General features: G+C 46.6%; 2 protein-coding genes across 3 annotated transcripts in view; one reads left to right on the top strand and one right to left on the bottom strand.

The window, feature by feature from the left end:
• Positions 1–10,228, top strand: part of REC8 (REC8 meiotic recombination protein) — a 35,515-nt gene extending 25,287 nt beyond the window's left edge. Inside the window, exons 4-9 of one of the 2 annotated variants that reach the window (XM_058180317.1) lie at positions 3,509–3,633; positions 6,419–6,467; positions 6,718–6,778; positions 7,529–7,639; positions 8,297–8,403; positions 9,818–10,228. In XM_058180317.1, the coding sequence (XP_058036300.1) occupies positions 3,509–3,633; positions 6,419–6,467; positions 6,718–6,778; positions 7,529–7,639; positions 8,297–8,403; positions 9,818–9,909 (545 nt within the window). In that variant the 3' untranslated portion in view covers positions 9,910–10,228. The remainder of the gene's footprint in view (positions 1–3,508; positions 3,634–6,418; positions 6,468–6,717; positions 6,779–7,528; positions 7,640–8,296; positions 8,404–9,817) is intronic. The other variant, XM_058180319.1, reaches the window with a different exon arrangement.
• Positions 10,229–12,145: 1,917 nt separating this feature from the next.
• The window catches only part of IPO4 (importin 4), a 54,132-nt gene continuing 43,760 nt past the window's right edge, over positions 12,146–22,517 (bottom strand). Inside the window, exons 28-30 of the mRNA XM_058180313.1 lie at positions 20,297–20,401; positions 15,566–15,635; positions 12,146–13,779 (exon numbers count right to left, since the gene is read on the bottom strand). Coding sequence (XP_058036296.1) covers positions 13,649–13,779; positions 15,566–15,635; positions 20,297–20,401 — 306 coding nt within the window. The 3' untranslated portion in view covers positions 12,146–13,648. The remainder of the gene's footprint in view (positions 13,780–15,565; positions 15,636–20,296; positions 20,402–22,517) is intronic.

The raw sequence follows: 22,517 nt of genomic DNA, 5'->3' as shown, positions 1-22,517 counted from the left end.
TCTTTTCTATTCTATTCTATTCTATTCTATTCTATTCTATTCTATTCTATTCTATTCTATTCTAGTCCATTCCATATTTTCTTTTCTATTCTATTCTATTCTATTCTATTCTATTCTATTCTATTCTATTCTATTCTATTCTAAAAAGCAGCTTCCTGCAGCTCCCTGCCCACCCACCCCCGTTCAGCTCCAGGGTGATGGGATTAAGACATGGCCCTCAGGACAAAATAGGATTAGCCCTCTACCCATCTCACCACATGGCACCTGGGAAGATTATATCACCCAGCAAGGCTCAACCAAACCTGGGACACCTACAAAATTAGCTAAGACCACCCCACCCCGCCCTGTCCCCTGGGAGTCCGACAGCCAATGGGATACATTTCTTGTACAGAACAGGAAACTCTAAGGTAGGGCCCAAGGGAGTGTATAAATATATCCCTTCCTCCACTCCATGTGCCTTTTTTGCCCAGGATCTCAAACCCCACGTGGTCCTGTCCACCATTAAACCATCTTTCCAAACAGCTTCCATGTTTCCAGTGACTTCCTCCCCACTTGGACCCGAACCCAGAAGGACATTGCTTCTAGCATGCCCGTCTAAATCTAGACCGGAGTTCATTCTGCCCCGTTTCCAATTCTTTGCGATTTTGTGCTGTTTTGTGCCTCCAATCAAAGAAAATTCCATTTATCCAGCCTGCTGGGTACCACTCTCCAACCATGGAATCCTTGAAGGAGAATATTTGTAGCTCAGGGTTGGGGGCCTGGATGCTTTCAGAGTTTGGTGGTTTTCTTGAAGACGTTTCATAACCCAACTAGGGAACATCATCAGTGCTAGAAGGGAGTGCGGGAAGAGGAGGAGGAGGAGGAGGAGGAGGAGGAGGAGGGGAACAGTGATTATGGGTCATTGGTGCTCTCTGAGCTTGGTTGCTTTCTTGCTGACATTTCATGACCCAACTGGATAATATCATCAGTGCTGGAAGGAAGAGCAACCCCTTCCTTCCCTTCTAGCACTGATGATGTTCCCTAGTTGGGTCATGAAACGTCTGCAAGAAAACCACCAAGCTCAGAGAGCAACAAGGACCTCACAGTTCAGGCCTGAGTTACAAATACCTTCTGCTATTTATTCTTTACTTTCCGGGACAAGTTGGAGGGGAAGGAAGGGGAGGAGTGTTGTGGGGCTCCTGACATTTTCTGGGCTTGGTTGTTTTTTTTGTTTTTGTTTTTTTTTTGCTGATGTTTCATGACCCAATTAAACATCAATGCTAGAAAGGAGTGGAGAGGAAGAGGAAGAGGAGATAAGGTGGGGGGGGGGAAGGAGGGTTGTGGGTTTCTTCATGCTCTCTGGGGCTTGTTTGTTTTCTGGCAGAGGTTTCATCATTCAACTAGGTGACACTCTCAGTGCTATAAGAGTGTGGTATGAGAAGGAGGAGGAGGAGGAGGAGGAGGGCTGTGGGTTGCTTTTATGAAGATGTTTCACGATCCAAACTATGTCAGCACTGATGATGTTCCCTAGTTGGATCATGAAACGCCTGCAAAAAAATTACCAAGAGACCACTAAGGATCCCACGGTCTTCCTCCTCCCCCCTCCTAGCACTGATGATGTTCCTTAGTTTGGTCATGAAATCTCTGCAAGTAAACCACCAAGCTCAAAGACTAGGAAGAACCCCAGTCATCGTCCTCCTCCTCCTCCTCCTCCTCCTCCTCTTCCTCTCTCCTTTCCATAAATCCCACACCCTTCTAGCACTGATGGTATTACCTGGTTTGGGTCATGAAACGTCTGCCAGAAAACCACCCAGCTCAGAGAGCACCAAGGACCGCAGTTGTCTTCTTCTTCTTATTTTATTTATTTATTTATTTATTTTGTCACAACATCATACAAAAAGATTATATAGTATATACACATATAAACATATATAGGAAGAAGAAAAGAAAAACAATAGGACAGGAACGGTAGGCACGTTTGTGCGCTTATGCACGCCCCTTATGGTCCTCTTCTTCTTCTTCTTCTTCTTCTTCTTCTTCTTCTTCTTCTTCTTCTTCTTCTTCTTCTTCTTCTTCTTCTTCTTCTTCTTCTTCTTCTTCTTCTTCTTCTTCTTCCTCCTCCTCCTCCTCCTCCTCCTCCTCTCCCTTTTAGCACTGATGATGTTACCTAGTTGGATCATGAAACATCTGCAAGAAAACCACCCAGCTCAGAGAGCATCAAGGACCCCACAGCCCTCCTCCTCCTCCTCCTCCTCCTCTTCTTCTCCTTCCTCCTCCTCCTCCTCTCCTCCTCCTCCTCCTCTTCTCCTTCTCCTTCCTCCTCCTCCTCTTCTTCTTCTTCTTCTCCTTCTCCTTCCTCCTCCTCCTCCTCCTCTCCCTTCTAGCACTGATAATGTTCCTTAGTTTGGTCATAAAATGTCTGCAAGAAAACCACCAAGCTCAAAGAGTAGGAAGAACCCCACAGTCATCGTCCTCCTCCTCCTCTTCCTCCTCTTCCTCCCTCCTTTCCATAAATCCCACACCCTTCTAGCACTGATGGTTTGGGTCATGAAACGTCTGCCAGAAAACCACCCAGCTCAAGAGACCACACCCCTAATACTCGCATTGTCCTTTTTTTAAAAAATAAATAAACGATGAAGGCTTCTCTCGCTATAAGGCGATGGCTCAGTCACTTCCTGTTCGCACGTTCGGTGAGGCTTTGGGGTAGATCCGAAAGGGTTAGCCTGTTTTTTTGGGGGGTTGTTTTTTTTTTTTGAGTCGACTTCCTTTGCCAAATTGGGCTGGGAGGAAACAGCCAAGAGATGTCATAAAAGAGGTAACAACATGTGCTGGGTCGAAGTTATCTTTTTCAGTCCTTGGCACGGGGCGAACGAAGGACCGTAACAAACAAAGACTGAGCCAGGATGAGAAAAAAATAAAGAAAAAAAGAATTTAGCTTTCAGTTAAACCAGTTCACTTCACAGGCCTTGATTTCCTGGTTTCATAAAAGTTGCCAAAAAAAGACGATACAAAAAGGTGATACAGGTCAGGCCTCGATTTATAACGTTCGAAGTTACAGCGTTGGGGGGACAAAAAAAAGGGACTTATGACCATTTTTCACAATTACGACCGTGGCAACATCCCTAAAAAAAAAAATCACTCGATCGAAATTAGGACCGTTAGCAACCGATTCGTATTGATGACGGTTGCAGAGTTACGTGATCCCGTTTTGCAACCTCCTGACAAGCCAAGTCAATGGGGACGCCGGATTCGTTTTAACGACCGTGTTCCTAACGGAACGAGGGCAGGGATTCACTTAACAACGGTGGCCAGGGAGCTCGTAAAAGCAGAGGTAGTATTTGCTGGTTCTCCGAACCATTCAACATTTCTGCTACCGGTTCGCTTGAACCGGCTGAATACCACATCTGCATAAAAGGCAATTTCGTGAGAGGGAAAACTGGGCTCCGTTATGGTCCTAGCTTGAGGACTACTTGTAAAGGGGTGCCGTCGCTCTACTACGCCACCCATGCTGCTTTTTCCCTTGGCCCAGGATGGATGCACCCCACGCTCCGTGGATTATGGGCCCGATGCGCCAACGTCCGGCCGGTGAATTATGCCAAGGATCGAATCGCTGAGGGGGAAGAACGAAGAGCTGACATTCCCAGCGAGCTTGAGGTAACGATTTCTGACACGAAATGTCTCAGCAACCGACCGGTGTGACGCTTAAGCACAGGGTGTCTCAATTTTGGCGACTTAAAGTGGGTGGACTTCAACTCCCAGAATTCCCCGGCCAGCATTGCTATTCTATTCCATTCTATTCTATTCTGTTCCATTCCATTTCTTTCCCTATTTTCTTTTTTTTTCTTTTCTTTTCTTCTTTCTTCTATTCTATTCTGTTCTGTTCTGTTCCAAAAATTCTATTCTGTTCTGTTCCGTTCCATTCCATTCCATAAATTCTATTCCATTCTATTCCATATATTTTTTTTCTATTCTATTCCATATTTTCCTATTCTATTCTATTCTATTCTATTCTATTCTATTCTATTCTATTCTATTCTATTCTATTCTATTCTATTCTAATTTTCTTTTCTATTATATTCTATTCCATATTTTCTTTTTTCTTTTCTATTCCATTCCATTCCATTCCATTCCATTCCATTCCATTCCATATTTTCTTTTTTCTTTTCTATTTTATTCCCTTCCATATTTTCTATTCTATTCTATTCTGTTCTATTCTATTCTATTCCATTCCATATTTTCTTTTCTATTCTATTCCATTCCATATTTTCTTTTTTCTTTTCTATTCTATTCCCTTCCATTCCCTTCCATATTTTCTATTCTATTCCATTCCATTCCATTCCATATTTTCTTTTCTATTCTATTCCATATTTTCTTTTTTCTTTTCTATTCTATTCCCTTCCATATTTTCTATTCTATTCTATTCTATTCTATTCTATTCTATTCTATTCTATTCTATTCCCTCTTCATTCTATTCTATTCTATTCTATTCTATTCTATTCTATTCTATTCTATTCTATTCTATTCCCTCTTCATTCTATTCTATTCTATTGTATTCTATTCTATTGTATTCTATTCTATTCTATTCTATTCCCTCTTCATTCTATTCTATTCTATTCTATTCTATTCTATTCTATTCTATTCTATTCTATTCTATTCTATTCTATTCTATTCCATTCCATTCCATTCCATTCGTGTTGGGAATGCTCATTCCAAGCAAAACCCACAAGATAACATTTGTGGAGGGCGGGAATCCATTTTTTTTTTTAAAGGGAAGAACCTAGTAGAAAGATTTTTTTTTTAAAAAAAATGTTGCCCACATGAGCCGAGCAGCTCTTAGGAAGCTTCGGTTTAATTCCCCCACCCAAACCTTGCCTGGCCTTCCCCAGCTGAGACTGCAATGGGGTAGGAGGGGGGGAGGGGAGAGGAAGAGGTGGGCCGTACTGTCTGGCGGCCCCTTTCACGTGTGTGAACCCGTGTGCCTTGAAAGGCGTTGACAAGAACTGCACAACCTGCGACATCTGCCGGCAGACGTAACTGCGAAAACCCTTTCTCCCCCCCCCGCAACCCCACCCACAATATTCCGGTGCAGAACTTCCCAGAATGGGTGTTTCAACTTTGTGGTTTTGTGGACTCAAGGGAGCCCTTTTTCCCCCCGGTGTCTGCTATCTTGTCTTTTGTGCTTAAATTAGGGCGTTGCCCATGAGCCATATGGGATCGGCCCATGGCACAGGAATGATTTTTTTTTCTTCGTTTTGTAGATATTTTTTTTCTAGAATCCAGCCTTTATTTATCTTATGAGTAACTCAAGGCACCTGACAAATCTAATACTCCCTCGTCATATTTTCCCCGAAACAAGCAGCCAATGAATTGGCATTGTATTGAGAGAGAGAGAGAGAGAGAGAGAGAGACGGACTGGCCCACCCAGCAGGCTTCATGCCTAAGGCGGGACTAGAATTCCCACTCTCCTGGTGATTGGCCCAAAATCACCCAGACGGCTTTCATGCCTAAGGCGGGACTAGAATTCCAAGTCTCCTGGTGATTGGCCCAAAGACACCCAGACGGCTTTCATGCCTAAGGCGGGACTAGAATTCCCAGTCTCCTGGTGATTGGCCCAAAGTCACCCAGCAGGCTTTCATGCCTAAGGCGGGACTAGAATTCCCAGTCTCCTGGTGATTGGCCCAAAGTCACCCAGCCGGCTTTCATGCCTAAGGCAGGACTAGAATTCCCAGTCTCCTGGTGATTGGCCCAAAGACACCCGACAGCTTTCATGCCTAAGGCGAGACTAGAATTCCCAGTCTCCTGTTGATTGGCCCAAAGACACCCAGACGGCTTTCATGCCTAAGGCGGGACTAGATTTCCCAGTCTCCTGGTGATTGGCCCAAAGTCACCCAGCTCACTTTCATGCCTAAGGCGGAGCTTGAACTCCCAGTCTCTTGGCGATTGGCCCAAAATCACCCCAACAGCCTTCATGCCTAAACTGGGACTAGAACTCCCTGTCTCCTGGTGAGTGGCCCAAAGTCACTCAATTGGCTTTCATGCCTAAGGCGGGACTAGAACTCACAAGCTCCCAATTTCTAGGCCTGCATCTTAAGTCAATCACAAGTAATGCACAACCCTGCAGCCAGCTTGTATTTGCCCTTGAAAGCTTGGCTGGAAGAGGGACGGATGTTGGAGCCGATCGGCTGACAGATTTTCTTCTGGGATGCGCCATTCACGACGAATGTACTTAGGACGACTATGATTGATCGGTTATACGATAAAAGTGCCAAAGAGATTTTTACGTACACTGAGAGCTTACAAAACCGATGACAAATTTCCTTGTGTCTCCAATCACCCTTGTCCAATACAGAAGATTCTATTCTATTTAACCTCTTTGGTTAAATTGCGTCTTCGGTTCACAATTCGTGAGGTTTGACGTTCCTTCTTGTTCCTTCTGCAGGAGTTGCGGGCGGCGGAAGAACCGAGCGGACCTCCGGTGGGCTCCTCAGGTGAGTCCCGAGTCCTCCAGAGCAGGAGGGTCTCCGAGCTTGGCAACTTTAAGGCTTGTGGACTTCAACTCCCAGAATTCCTCAGCCAGCTTTTGCTGGCTGAGGAATTCTGGGAGTTGAAGTCCACAAGCCTTAAAGTTGCCAAGCTCGGAGACCCCCTGCTCCAGAAAATCGCGAATATGGAGCTCATTTCATGCTCTGAAAAACGAGACGTGGAACCTTCTTGACGGAGTCTTGGTCTTCCTTGTAGAAATATCCCTCGAGACGACCGAGGAAGAAGCTCGCCCAAGCTTGGTGATACCTGAAGAGAGGTAAAAGTTACCTGCTTGGCCAGACGTGGCATTAACTTACCTTCCCTACCGGTTCGCAAATGTGCGGTACTCGCGCATTACGTCCGGGCAGGTGAACAGAGCCTCCCGCAATTGCCACTCTCGGTTCGCCAGAACCGGTTGAATCCCACTTCTGTAGCCTGTGGCCCCAGAAGAAATGGGGCCTCTTTGAGACTTGGGGCAGGGGGAGCAAACTTCCTTAGCATCATCATCATCACGTCTTACCAAAAAAAAAGATGTTGTGAGTTTTGGAAAAAGTGCAGAAAAGTGCAACTAAGATGATTTCAAAGGGCCGGAGATAAAAACAACAGGAAGAACGCTTTCAGGATATGTGTTTGGCTAGTCTGGAGAAGAAAAAAAAAAGAATTAGGGGCGACGTGATAAAAGAGTATTCCAGTATTTGAGGGGGCTGCCCCCAAAGAAGAGGGAGGGTCAAATTAGTCCCCAAAACACCCGAAGGTAGGACAGGAAGCAATGGATGGAAACTAATCAAGGCGAGAAGCAACCTGGAACTAAGGAGAAATTTCCTGGCAATTAAAACGATTCACCAGTGGAACAGCTTGCCACCAGAATGCTCCATCCCCGGAAGTTTTAAAGAGGAGATTGGAGCGCTAAATGCCTGAATGATCCAACGGCTCCTGCTTGAGCAGGGCGGGTGGGACTAGAAGACCTCCAAGGTCCCTTCCAGCTTTTTTTCTGACGGATTGATTTTGACTCTTCCTTCCTTAACAGGATTCTCCTAGAACCAGAAAGTGGGATCTTACCCGTTGTGCCTGAACTCCCCGAAATAAGTTTTGAGCTGCCGCTGGAGAAGGACGTGATTACCTTGGGCTACGTCCGCAGGTGAGGCGGCCCTCCTGCCTCACTTCTAATGGCCGGATTCCTCCGCTTTGCCAAAAATGGTTTCTCCCCCTCCACCTTCTTTTAAGGGTTTCAAGGGTTTCCTTCTCCTCCCACTTATGACTGCATGACTGTAACTTGTTGCTGGCAATCCTTATGATTTATATTGATATATTGATCATCAATTGTGTTGTAAATGTTGTACCTTGATGAACGTATCTTTTCTTTTATGTACACTGAGAGCATATGCACCAAGACAAATTCCTTGTGTGTCCAATCACACTTGGCCAATAAAAAATTCTATTCTATTCTATTCTATTCTATTCTATTCTATTCTATTCTATTCTATTCTATTCTATTCTATTCTATACCTCCCCTACCTCCTTCCCTCCTTTCCTTTTCCTTCCTTCCTCTTTAGCTTCCCTACCTTTCCTTCTTTCCTTCCTTCCTCCCCTCTTCTCCTTCCCTTATTTCCTCTTTTCCTTCCTTCCCCGTTTCCTTCCCTCTGCCTTCCTTCCTCCCTCCTCCTCCCTTCCTCCTTCTTTTCTTTTTCTCTTTCTTTTTTTCTCTCTTTTCTTTCCTTCCTCTTTCCCCCTCTTCCGTCCCAAGGCCCAAACGACCTGAGGGCAAAAATTTTCTCCTCTAACTTTTTCCTGGCAGGTTGGTGGCAGCCAAAATGGAACAGGTTGAAGAGGTAGATTTCGACCAGCTGGTGCCCCTCACGGCATCCCGAGCTGTGGCCAGCCGTTTTTTCTACATGTGCTTGGGTGCGTATTTCTTAAGACTCCATCACTGCTTGTTTCCTTCCCCTCATTTATACATCGTTTATATCCCCTTTCTTTATCTACCTCCCCCCCTCCCCGACGTGGCGAGTTACAAGAAAACAAACTTCGAGTCCGTTTTGAGTTTCCCGGGTCCCGCGTGTAGCACAAGGGCTGGGAAGTGAGAAATATAGGACCGCATTTCTTATTTTCGCCATCTTGCAGACACAAGTCAGGCCTTTGGCTCTGATATGAATGCAGGAAAATATTTAAAATAAAGGTGGTCCTTGACTTACGACTGTATTTAAACTCAGAATTACGGACGTAAAGTTGCGCCGTTCGTTAAGTGACCCTGCCTGATTTTTATTTTATTTTTTAGCTGTTAAGAGAATCACTGCGGTCCTTATATAGTGAAGGGCTTAAGGTGGTTAAGCAAACATGGCAGTAATTGAGTGAATCCATTTTACCCAATGGGCCCATTTTTGGTCGGAAACCAGAACAAGCACCAATTTATGGCAATAAATAAAGAAATCAATCAAAAATGGTGCTCGACGCTGCAAATGGCCATAATAAATACAGGCTGGTTGCTAAATTCCCCCCCTGCCCCCCCCGCCCAAAACGAGATCGCACGACAGCCGTTTCGAACTTCAAACCTGGGTCATAAGTAGCCCTGGGGAGGTCTGTTTGTAACTTTGAACAGCCGGTCGTTAAGCCGAGGACTGTATCCTCCATACAGAGATCTTGGAGTCCTAGGGGGACAACCGTTTAGATATGAGCCAGCCATGTGCAGCAGCTGCCAAAAAAGCCAACACAGTCCTGGGCTGCATAAACAGAGGGATAGAATCAAGATCACGTGAAGTGTTAGTACCACTTTATAATGCCTTGGTAAGGCCACACTTGGAATATTGCATCCAGTTTTGGTCGCCACGATATAAAAAAGATGTGGAGACTCTAGAAAGAGTGCAGAGAAGAGCAACCGAGATGATTAGGGGTCTGGAGGCTAAAACAGATGAAGAACGGTTGCAGGAACTGGGTATGCCTAGTTTAATGAAAAGAAGGACTAGGGGAGACATGATAGCTGTGTTCCAATATCTCAGGGGTTGCCACAAAGAAGAGGGAGTCAAACTATTCTCCAAAGCACCTGAGGGCAGAACAAGAAGCAATGGGTGGAAACTCATCAAGGAGAGAAGCAACTTAGAACTAAGGAGAAATTTCCTGACAGTTAGAACAATTAATCAGTGGAACAACTTGCCTGCAGAAGTTGTAAATGCTTCCAACGCTGGAAATTTTTAAGATGTTGGATAACCATTTGTCTGAAGTGGTGTAGGGTTTCCTGCCTGGGCAGGGGGTTGGACTAGAAGACCTCCAAGGTCCCTTCCCACTCTGTTATTCTATTCTACAGTGTCTTTCTTTTCCCTAGTTCTGGCCGCGGCTCAGATCCTGAACCTGGAACAAAAGGAGGCTTATGGTCAGATCATCATTAAGCCAGGAGCGCGTTTCTTTCACAGCTAGCAGATTCAGCTCTGACAAGATCCCGACAAGATCCCAGCTGCCTCTTTGGTGAAGATTCAGGCCTGCTGGGAAGATCCTGTTTTGTGTTTCAGGTGAAATTTTTGAATTAAACCAATGTATTTGCTGGTTCCGGTTCGTTGCCTTTCCTACTTTTTTTTTTTTGTAAATAAATCTGTTGAATTTTCAACTGCGAGTGGAGATTTATCATTTTTGGATTTTGAGTAGAGATTGCTTTAAATATCTATCTATCTATCTACATAACTGAGATTGACAAAATGACTTTTTAAGGTGCTGGCTTAGAAACCAGGAGATGGCGAGTTCTGGACCCATCTGAAGTACGAAAGACAGCTGGGTGACAATCACCAGGAGATTGTGACTTCTAGTCCCACTTTAGGCATGAAAGCCCGGCAGATGATTTTGGGCTAATCATCAGCAGACTGTGAGTTCTAGTCCTGCCTTAAGCATGAAAGCGACTAGGTGACTTTGGGCCAATCACCAGGAGACGGTGAGTTCTAGTCCTGCCTTAGGCATGAAAGTGACTAGGTCACTTTTGACCAATTACCAGGAGACAGTGAATTCTAATCCCGCCTTAACATGAAAGCGACTAGGTGACTTTTGACCAATCACCAGGAGACGGTGAGTTCTAGTCCTGCCTTAGGCATGAAAGTGACTAGGTGACTTTTGACCAATTACCAGGAGACAGTGAGTTCTAGTCCCGCCTTAACATGAAAGCGACAAGGTGACTTTTGACCAATCACCAGGAGACGGTGAGTTCTAGTCCTGCCTTAGGCATGAAAGTGACTAGGTGACTTTTGACCAATTACCAGGAGACGGTGAGTTCTAGTCCTGCCTTAGGCATGAAAGTGACTAGGTGACTTTTGACCAATTACCAGGAGACAGTGAATTCTAATCCCGCCTTAACATGAAAGCGACTAGGTGACTTTTGACCAATCACCAGGAGACGGTGAGTTCTAGTCCTGCCTTAGGCATGAAAGTGACTAGGTGACTTTTGACCAATTACCAGGAGACAGTGAGTTCTAGTCCCGCCTTAACATGAAAGCGACTAGGTGACTTTTGACCAATCACCAGGAGACAGTGAGTTCTAGTCCTGCCTTAGGCATGAAAGTGACTAGGTGACTTTTGACCAATTACCAGGAGACAGTGAGTTCTAGTCCCGCCTTAACATGAAAGCGACTAGGTGACTTTTGACCAATCACCAGGAGACAGTGAGTTCTAGTCCTGCCTTAGGCATGAAAGTGACTAGGTGACTTTTGACCAATTACCAGGAGACAGTGAGTTCTAGTCCCGCCTTAACATGAAAGCGACTAGGTGACTTTTGACCAATCACCAGGAGACGGTGAGTTCTAGTCCTGCCTTAGGCATGAAAGTGACTAGGTGACTTTTGACCAATTACCAGGAGACAGTGAGTTCTAGTCCCGCCTTAACATGAAAGTGACTAGGTGACTTTTGACCAATTATTAGGAGACAGTGAGTTCTAATCCTGCCTTAGGCATGAAAGTGACTAGGTCACTTTTGACCAATTACCAGGAGACAGTGAGTTCTAATCCTGCCTTAGGCATGAAAGTGACTAGGTCACTTTTGACCAATTACCAGGAGACAGTGAGTTCTAGTCCCACCTTAACATGAAAGTGACTAGGTGACTTTTGATCAATCACCAGGAGACGGTGAGTTCTAGTTCCATTTAGATATGAAAGCCAGCACGGGGACTTTGGGCCAATCACCAGGAAACGGCGAGTTCTAATCACACCTCAGGTACGAAAGCCGCCTGGGTGACTTGAGCTCAGTCCGTGTCTCTCAGCCCAACCCACCTCACAGGGTTGTCGCTGTCGGGAAAACAGGAGGAGGAGGAGGAGGAAATAGGCATGTGAGCCACTTTGCGTTATTTACAAAGTAATAAATAAAAGCGAGAGTAAAAAAAAACCTAATAAAAACGCACAACAAAGCCTTTGTTAGCTTTCACGACAGCCGCTACAACAAGCCGATTGTCCGTTGTAGATTTTTCTCACACATCATTCTTTCCACTTTTTCTCTCGCATATGCAATATGACTGCCTTTCCATTCATTTTTTTTTTTTTTAAATCTGGCAAGACTGACTGCTGGGAAAAAAACAAATAAAGGGAATTATTTAGGCTAAGGATCATAACAAATCCCTTACTAAGTCTTTCGGAGCTCTTAACCCTCTTTGCAACGTACAGAAACTTTACGGGAAGCCGACTGGCGAGAAACAAAAAGCTTTTCATTTTATTACAAGGTACTGCATACAGTATACTTTTAATCTTCTGTTCGGAGAAAAATTCCAAGGCCAAACCAGAAAGTTAAAAATCTTTAAATACAAACGACGGAGGAAGAATTGATTCGTGAGAACTGTTGCTTTGTGGCAGAAATCCAGCTTGGGGGGTGGTGGTGAAGGTAACAACAATGTAGAAAAACCACATTCAGGGGGGGAAAAAAAGAACAACAACAACAACCCCTCGTTCAAGAACTGATGAACTTTGTGCACACAAAAAACTTTGTGAAACAACAACGTGGGGCAATCTAGGAAAAGTTTCCCCAGAGTGATACCAAAGGCCAAACGACGGCAAAATTCCCAGGTTCTTTTTTTTTTTTTTGGCAACAGGCAAATATATATATATATATATATATAATAACAGTTGTGATCACCGTGAAGAAGAAAAAAGACTGCTATTCACAACAGGGCAAATGGCTGAAGAGCAAAGCAAGACGCCCGTTAGTGTGTCCTGCGCCAAGAAACCGTTTAATGTAGAGTTCGCGTTCTTGGATCCCTGGTGCGAATGCCGGCTAACGTTGGCACAGAACGAGGAGATCAAACCGGGATCTCAACCGCGCCAGGATTTCCTGCGTTTGGCTTCGGCTTTCGGAAGGCGAGACCCGAGATTGCAAATTGTGTTGCGGTTGTGTTGGCAAACTCAGCAAATTTTTTTTTTTTTTGTCTTCCTGGAATGGCGAACGAGGCGCCATTTTTTTTTGCAGTTCTACCATCTGCCCGTTTGAAGCCTCAGGGTTTTTGAAAAAAAGCGAATTCCCTCGCAGGTAAAAATATATCTAATTAGATATTTAAAAAAACCTCATTAAATATTAAAAAAAATATCTAATTAGATATAAAAATATCTCATTGCAAACCTTGCTGTGTGGCCGATATGCTCTCCAAGTAGCCTGCGATGGGATTTTTTTTTTTTAAAAAAGAGGCTTTCTTTGGAAGCAAAAACAAATTCAGTGTGATGTCCCCCCCACCCCTGCCCCGGCCCGGGGCTCACAAAACGTGTTGCCCTTAGAATGGCGGAATAGTCAGGAGGGAAAACGGCAGAGAAAATCCATATATTTCAAATCCCGTTCAGCAAACGTTGCAAACAAGCTCGGAGTATCGAGTGGCATTTTCAGCCGAAGAAAACGCCTTTGGTGGTGGGGAAAAAAAGAAAAGAAAAAAAAAAGGAGGAGAGAAAGAACGACAGGAGGAGAACAGAGCTAAACGGTGAAAAAATATCTATCAAACAATACTGAATTGAAGCAACACGAACAGCATTCAGTTGCCATTCCGTTGCCATTTGGCATGCTGGATTTTGCGTTCTGGATCGGGGGTCCAAACCGAAGATGGAAGATTGCAAAAAAACAAACAAACAAACCCCACGGGGTGCTTTGCATAACGACCAGCTTTGAAAGTCCTCGAAAGTTGGACAACAGCGCCCTCTTCCTGACTGTTTTAAGCGGAGCCAATGGCCGCGTGGATCAACGTGCTGACTTCCGGAGGGTTTGCCAGGACGGCTGTCTGAAACTCGGTGGGGCAGCGGGATGAGAGGCTGCCCAGCAGCGTAAGCAGGAGGTTCCTGGCTTCTGTAGAGACCAAAAGAAAGGAAGTTAATTTAGGGAAGCTGGCAAGATTGCGGTGCCCAGCGGGCACCAGCTGGCACACAGTTCCGCCTCGCCCGCTAAGCCAGAGGGCAAGGCAGATTATAAAAAAAGCCCGATGGCAGGAAGTTCCTCGACTTACAACCACAATGGAATCCCAAAATTCTCTCGCTGAGCAAGACATCCGTTAAGTAAATTTTGCCCCTGGTTTTACGACCTTTCTTGCCACGGTTGTTGAGTGAGGCCCTGGAGTTGTGTTAAGTTAGTGACACAGCTGGGAAGTGAATCTGGCTTCCCTATCGTCTCGTCTCGTCGGGAGGTCGCCAAAAAGGGGATCGCGTGACCCCCCCCCCGGGATGCTGCAGTCGTCGTAACTACAGATTGGTTGCCTTATTCGAGAATCGAGAATCAGCGGTTGAATTTTGATCGTGTGACGGTGGGGGATGGCGCTACGGTGGTTACGTGTGAAAACTGGTCGTAAGCAGAGGTAGCATTCAGCCGGTTCGTAACAGTTTGTACGAACCGGTAGCAGCCGCTCCCACGCACCCTGGTGTAATGCTGTCCTATTTAGCCATGTTTTTGAGGCTGGACACGTGTGGAAGACGTGCGTGTGGCGCGAACCAATGGTAAGAATATGTAAGCTGGTCCTAAGTCACTTTTTTTCCCCACCGTCGCAACTACGAACGGTCCCTAAATGGACTGTCGTTAGTTCGAGGACTCCCTGTATATTTATCTCCCTACTAGCAAATTAAGAGAGATTTTAAGTCACCCTTCAGATGTTGTCAGGAAGAGAGCTTGTGTTTGTCTAGATAGGCCAACGGTCTCCTAACTTTAAGACCCGGGGACTTCGACTCCCAGAATTCCCCAGCCAGTCCTAACAGCTGCGGGGGCTTCACTTAACAACCATGGCAGGAGAAAGGTCGCAAAATGGAACAAAAATTTGCTTCGTGTTTTGCTTAGCGCAAAAAAGTTTAGGGCGTAATTACGGTCGTAATACCTGTAACGTTGTTGTGACTCCGGCCCCCGAGCCTGTCCTCATGGAGGAGGATGACTCGGAGAGTGAGGGAGAGGAGCCGACAAGGCCTCCCTCTCCAGGTCCCTCCTTCCTGGCAACGCCTCAAGTGCCAGCGGAAGGCCAGGAAGAAGGTGTGTCAGAGCCCCCACAGATAGAGGACGAGAAGGATCAATCCTGGATTGATCCCAGGCAGCATCGGAAAGAGAGGCGTGCGCAGCAGAGGAAGAAGTGTGGCAGGCCCAGAGAGTGCTGAGTCAGTGAGCCACACCCCACAGGGGATAAAAGCGGGTGGAGTTGCCATCTGGAACTTGTGACGGACAAAAGCTACCAAGTGGGAACTGCAGATCGGTCGTTTGGGAGTTAAAGGCCTGGACTGTGCAAAGGCGCTTTTTTCTGTGAGCTCTTGGCAACGGATCTTGGATCTGTCTCCATAAGAGATAAAGAACTCGGAACTTGGCAGGCCATTGCACTGTAACTGCCAAGTCTTGCTTTCACTACAGAAAATCAGGTCTGTTGCAAATATAAGGGACTCTGGGACGCGTTTCTCTGCGTCTTCTCTGTGAAGTGGGGAGGGGGACAGAACAGACGTATTCGGTTCTGATGGGGGACCAGATCCAACCCCACTCCCCATCTTGCTGGATTCACCCCAGCTTCCCCTTTTCACCAACCAGCTCGGCCTCCTTCGCCCATCCACGGTGCTGTGGGGAGGGGGGGGTGACAGGGAAACGCTGCCCATCCGGAAGGGACGTCGCGTACCTGTCGGAAGATTTTTGCAAGCCAAGACAGGGCCACTGCTTCTCACGATCTCCGGAATCTGCTGGAATACCTTTCCAGGGATAAAAAAACAAAACAAAACCCAGAAAACTACATTACAGGGAGTCCTTCGACTTAACAATCCCAGGAAGTCCTCGAATTACGACCACAAACCGAGACCAGAATTTAAACTTTGGTTAAGGGAGTTTTGCCCCGTATGACGACTATTTCTTGCCACGGCTGTTCAAAGAGAATCGCGGCGGTTGTTAAGTGAGCCGCGTGGTCGTTAAGTTGAATCTGGGTCCACTGTTGACTCTGCTCGTCGGCAAGGTTGCAAAAAAGGGATCGCGTGACCCCACCGCACCCCCCCGGGACACGGCAAACTGTCGTAAATACGAGTCATTTGCCAAAGGCCTGAATTTTGATGATGTGACCACAACCGTTGTTAAGTGTGAAAAACAGTCGTAAGTCACTTTTTTCAGTTGTTAACATTGAACGGTCACTAAATGAACCGTTGTAAGTCAAGGACTGCCTGCATTTCCAAGTTACGATGGCCCTGAAAAAAGTGACTCTTAACGGCCGTTTTTCACACTGACGACCGCTGCGGCAACCAAATTCAGACGCTTGCTAACTGACCCCTACTTATGACGGTTGCAAAGTCCCAGGGGTTAGGCGATCCCCCCCTTTTGCGACCTTTTCAACGAGCAAAGTCCTAGTCTGGGGAAGCCGGATTCACTTAACGACCACGTGACTGTCTGAACCGCTGCAGGGATTGATTGAACAACTGCAGCCAGAAAGGTTGTCAAATTTGTCTCGCCGATGTTTCACGGAGCACAACCCAAATTCTGGGTCGTAAGTAGAGGACCAGTAGTCGCCTTTCCCCAATCCTTTCCAGAAAGGATAAGGCAAACCTCAAACATTACCCCCCATTTTCTCATCAGCTGGTGGTACCTCAAGAGCAGCTGTAAGGCAGGGAATGAGGATTAACAGACCGAATCCCTAGTATAGATCTCCTGCGTGAGCAGGGGGTTGGACTATATGACCTCCAAGGTCCCTTCCAACTCTGTTACTGTTACTTCGAGATTAACAAGAGTTGGAAGAGAGCTTGGAGGCCATCTAGTCCAACCGCCTGCCCAAGCAGGACACCCTACAGCTGATAGGCTCAAGATCTCTAACAAAATGAAATTCAACGCAGAGAAAAATCAAGTCTTACACCGAGCCAAGAAAAACTCAAAGTACACCTACAGAAACTTAATAAACTAAACTAAACTAAACTAAGACTGGCTTAATACAACTCACATTTAGAATATCAGAGTGGGAAGGGACCTTGGAGGTCTTCTAGTCCAACCCCCTGCTTAGGGAGAAAACCCTACACCACTTCAGACAAATGGTAATCCAATTTCTTCGTAAAAACTTCCAGTGTTGGAGCATTCGCAACTTCTGGTGGCAAGTAGTTCCACTGATTAATTGTCCTAACTGTCAGGAAATTTCTCTTAGTTCTAAGTTGCTTCTCTCCTTGATTAGTTTCCACCCATTGCTTCCTGTCCTGCCTTCAGGTGCTTTGGAGAATAGGTGGAAAACCCCCCACCCTTCTTCGTGGGACTCACTGTATGGCTGTACACTGTGCAGTCTTGGAGTCTTAGTGGACGATCAGTTAAATAACATAACATAACATATAACATAACATAACATAACATAACATCAGAGTTGGAAGGGACCTTGGAGGCCTTCTAGTCCAACCCCCTGCCCAGGCAGGAAACCCTACACCATCTCAGTCAGATGGTTATCCAACATTTTCTTAAAAATTTCCAGTGTTGGAGCATTCACAACTAAGTTAAATATAAGAGTGTGCGGCGGCAGCCAAAAAAGCCAACGCAATTCTAAACTGCATTAACAGAGGGATACAATCAAGATCAAGGGAGGTACTAACACCACTCTAGAAAGCCTTAGTAAGGCCACACCTAGAGTACTGCATCCAGTTTTGGTCATCGCACTATAAAGAAAATGTTGAGACTCTAGAACAGCGGTTCTCAACCTGTGGGTCGCGACCCCGTTGGGGGTCGAATGACGATTTGCCAGGGGTCGCCTAAGACCATCGGAAATACGGGAAGTATACTTGCGAGTCGAAGAATCGCGCTCCAATGGTTGACTCCGCAAGCCAGCTGCAGGCTCTTCAAATCACGAGCCGAATTCGGCTTCAGGCGCGATGAATTAAAAAAGAGAGAAATCTTTGCTCTGATGTCTCCCTCTCAAGCCAGCTGCAATCGCTCCCAATCGCTAGCCTAATCTGGCTTCAGGCGCCATAAACTTAATAGGGGAGGAGTCTCCGCTTTAATGCCTCCGTCCTGTATTAAAGGGGTCGCAGCACTATAAAGGTGAGAACCACTGCTCTAGAAAGAGTGCAGAGAAGAGCAACCAGGATGATTATAGGGGACCGAACGGTTGCAGGAACTGGGCATGGCTACCCTAGTGAAGAGAAGTGTTGTGTCTTGCCCGCTCTCACAGCAGCCGGGGCCTTCTTATCTGCTCCCGAACACGGAGGAATGTATGCCTCCCGGCCCCAGTCCTGGCTCCATGCCCAGACAAGCTGAAGAGGAGGGGGCACCTCCCGGCCCCAGCCCTGGCTCCATGCCCAAGCAGGCTGCAGAGGAGGGAGCATCCCCCGGCCCCAGCCCTGGCTCCATGCCCAGGCAAACGGAGCAGCTAGACCCCTCCCCCTCCTCCACAGCATGTGAGCCTGAGGAAAGTTTATTTCCAACAGCTGCTGATTGGAGTGACCCTCGCATCAGAAGACTGGATAGGCGGAGGCAACAGAAGGAAGGGAGGGGCAGGCCTTAATGAGTGCTGAGTCATGGAGCCACACCCCATGGCCTATATAAAGGATCTGCTTTCTGGCAGTCTCTGAGTCAGGCAAAGTCGAACTTATCTTGCTGAAGTCACTTTCTGGTCTCCTGCCTGCTCTGAGGACTTTGCTAGGACTTTGGGCAGAGCTGCAGAGGCAAGCCTGATTCGGATTTCCCTGACCCGGCCGTCAGCGGAGGAGTGGGACACGACAAGAAGGACCAGGGCAGACAGGCTTCCAATATTTGAGGGGCTGCCCCAGAGAGGAAGAAGAGGTCAAGCTATTTTCCAAAGCACCCGAAGGCCAGACAAGGAATAATGGATGGAAAACTGATCAAGGAGAGATTCAACCTGGAAATAAGGAGGAATTTTCTGACAGTGAGAACCATCAATCCATGGACCAGAAGTTGCCTTTGGAAGTTGTGGGAGCTTCATCCCTGGAGGCTTTCAAGAAGAGACCGGACTGCCATCGTGTCAGAAATGGTGAAATTTCAACACCAGAAATAGCGTAAGTGGTGTTGGCTATTCCCGCCAGCAGCCCACCTCGCTGCTTTGTAAACACCGGAAAAAACTCTCGGACTTTCCAAAACTTGGGAAAAATAAATAACCCAATCCCAGGAACCGGAGGGCTGGAATGGCCGACAATTTCAACCTTGGGGTTGATACCTTAAATGAACCTCATGTACAATTGGTCCTCGACTTACGACCACAATTGAGCTCCAACTTTCTGTTGCTAAGCGAGAGGTTGGTTAAGTGACTTGTCCCATTTTACGACCTCTCTTGCCACAGTTGTTAACACTGGGGTTGTTAAGTGAGGAACACGACGGCGAAGGGAACTGCAACTCTCATAAATATGGATGTTGCCCAGCGTGCGAATTTCTGATCACCTGACCACTGGAACGCTACAACGGTCGTAAGTGTGAAAAAGGATCCTAAATCGCTTTTTTTCAGTGGCGTCGTATCTCTGAGCGGTCACTAAATGAACTGTTGTTCACAGGTAGTCCTCCACTTACAACCGTTCCTTTCATGACTCTTCAGAGTTACAACGGAATGAAGTGACTTACAAACCTTTTGTCATCCTGTTGAAACATCCTGATCAAAAAAAAAATTTTTTTTTTGACCACTTGGCAACCAACTTATGACGGTCGCACTGTCCCGGGGTCTTGGGATCCCCCTTTTGTGACCAAAGTCAACGGGGGAAAGCTAGATTCGTTTAACAACTGGATGATTCACTTAACGACCGCAACAAATTTGCTTCACTACGGCAAAAGGTCATAAAACAGGATGCAACTCGCTTAAAGACGGCCTCGCTTCACTACAGAAATGTGTGACTCGACTGTCATAAGTCGAGGACTTACCCGGGTTTGGGTGTCAAGCTTCTTTCTCAAAACACGGCTGAGATGACGAGCGAAGGGGAAACCAACTTGAGAGCGAGCCAATCCCCTAAAGACGGGGGGGGGGGGATCCTCAATCCACGGGACCGTGGACCAGCAACGGGCCACGGCATGCCGAAAACCGGGCCACGCAAACAAACGAAGCCCCATCCATGGGATGCAGGCAGAGATGGTATTCAGCCGGTTCGGACCGGTTTACCCGAACCGGTAGCGGAAATCACTGTCCACTCCTCCCCAGCTCTGTGCCATCCTATTTAGACACGTTTTTGAGGCCAGGCACACGCGCAGAAGGGGTGTGGACGGGGCGTGTCCACGCACACATTTGTGAACCAGTAGGGAAAATAAGTGACTACCACCCCCTGGATGCAGGCAGCACGCGAAACCATGTCTTCTCCAGTCCGTGGAAAAACCACTCTCTAAGGAACTGGTCCCTGGTGCCCGCAAAGTTGGGGGCCGCTGCCCTAAGAACTTCCTGTTCCTGGCGAGACAAGAGACCCACCTGTGACGGGTCGTTTTCGTAGATAAAAGTGATACAACGGTAGACGGTTTTGTACTCCTCGAAGTCCTCCCTCAGCGGCAGGGCGCGAAGCAGGACCGGGAAAACCTGTTAAGAAAGAGGGTTAGGAGACAAGCCGGCGATTCAAGAATCAGGAGGTTCACGATCCAGGAGGAATCCTAACATGATTTGGCTCCTTACCCAAGCAAAAAAAAACAACAAAAAAAAACCAACAACCCTACATTTCCTCCAAGACTAAGCCAGGGTTTCCCCAAACTTGCCAACTTGTGGACTCCAACTCCCAGAATTCCCCAGCCGGCATGTTTAGTATTTCTTGGTTTAAATAAGAGAGTCAGTATTGCTTCGTGCTTAAGGTGTCGTTCTAGATACCAGGAGATGGTGAATTCTAGTTCTAGGCAGCTGGGTGACGGGGCCCGTCAGCAGGAGACTGTGAGTTCTAGTTCCACTTTAGGCATGGAAGCTGGCTGGGTATCTTTGGGCCATTATTATTATTATTATTATTACTATTATTATTATTATTATTATTATTATTTAATTTGTATAATGCCCTTCTCCCGAAGGACTCAGGGCGGTTAACAGCCAAGTAAAACGACAATAAATAAACACAATACAAGTAAAACAATAAAAAACTTATTCAAATTTGGCCCTAAATTAAAATACATTTAAAACCATAAAACCCAATTAAAATTAAAAATCCAATAATAAAATCTAAAAATTCTATGCCAGTCCTGCGCGGAAAAATAGGTACGTCTTCAGCTCATGGCGGAAGGTCCGAAGGTCAGGAAGTTGTTGAAGTCCAAGGGAAGTACGTTCCAGAGGTAGGAGCCCTCACAGAAGGCCCTTCCCCTGGGGGCTGCCAGCCGACATTGCTTGGCTGACGGTACCCTGAGGAGTCCCTCCCTGTGAGAGCGCACGGGTCGGTGGGAGGCAAATGGCGGCAGTAGGCGGTCCCGTAAGTAGCCCGGTCCTAAGCCATGGAGCGCTTTAAAGGTGGTAACCAGCACCTTGAAGTGCACCCGGAAGACCACAGGCAGCCAGTGCAGCTTGCGCAGGAGTGGTGTTATATGGGAGCCACGAGCGGCTCCCTCTATCACCCGCGCAGCTGCATTCTGAACCAACTGGTGCCTCCGGATGCTCTTCAAGGGGAGCCCCATGTAGAGAGCATTGCAGTAGTCCAGGCGAGAGGTAACAAGAGCATGAGTGACTGTGCATAAGGAATCCCGGTCAAGAAAGGGGCGCAACTGGCGGATCAGGCGTACCTGATGAAAAGCTCTCCTGGAGACGGTCGTCAAATGTTCTTCAAAAGACAACTGCCCATCCAGGAGAACGCCTAAGTTGCGCACCCTCTCCATCGGGGCCAATGACTTGCCCCCAACAGTCAGCCGCGGTTGCAGCTGACTGTACCGGGATGCCGGCACCTAGGAGTTCTAGTTCATCATCAAGCACCTAGGAGTTCTAGTTCCACCTCAGGCACAGAAGCCATCTGAGTGACTTTGAGCCAATGACCAGGACATGGTGAGTTCTAGTTCTAAGTATGAAAGCCGGCTGGGTGACTTGGGCCAATCAGCAGGAGATTGTGAGTTCTAGTTCCACTTTAGGCATGGAAGCTGGCTGGGTGTCTTTGATCCAATCGTAAGAAGCCTGGGAGTTCTAGTTCGACCTTAGGCATGAAAGCTGGCTGGGTATCTTTGGGCCAATCATCAAGTGCCTAGGAGTTCTAGTTCCACCTCAGGCACAGAAGCCATCTGAGTGACTTTGAGCCAATTACCAGGAGATGGTGAGTTCTAGTTCTAGGTATGAAAGCCAGCTGGGTGACTTGGGCCAATCAGCAGGAGATTGTGAGTTCTAGTTCCACTTTAGGCATGGAAGCTGGCTAGGTGTCTTTGATCCAATCGTAAGAAGCCTGGGAGTTCTAGTTCCACCTTAGGCATGGAAGCTGGCTGGGTATTTTTGGGCCATTATTATTATTATTATTATTACTATTATTATTATTATTATTATTATTATTTAATTTGTATAATGCCCTTCTCCCGAAGGACTCAGGGCGGTTAACAGCCAAGTAAAACGACAATAAATAAACACAATACAAGTAAAACAATAAAAAACTTATTCAAATTTGGCCCTAAATTAAAATACATTTAAAACCATAAAACCCAATTAAAATTAAAAATCCAATAATAAAATCTAAAAATTCTATGCCAGT

Source organism: Ahaetulla prasina, chromosome 4 (genome assembly GCF_028640845.1).
Source record: "Ahaetulla prasina isolate Xishuangbanna chromosome 4, ASM2864084v1, whole genome shotgun sequence".
NCBI classification, from domain to species: domain Eukaryota; kingdom Metazoa; phylum Chordata; class Lepidosauria; order Squamata; family Colubridae; genus Ahaetulla; species Ahaetulla prasina.
The sequence above is the reverse complement of the archived record's forward strand: the minus strand, read 5'-3'. Positions and strand labels throughout refer to the sequence as shown.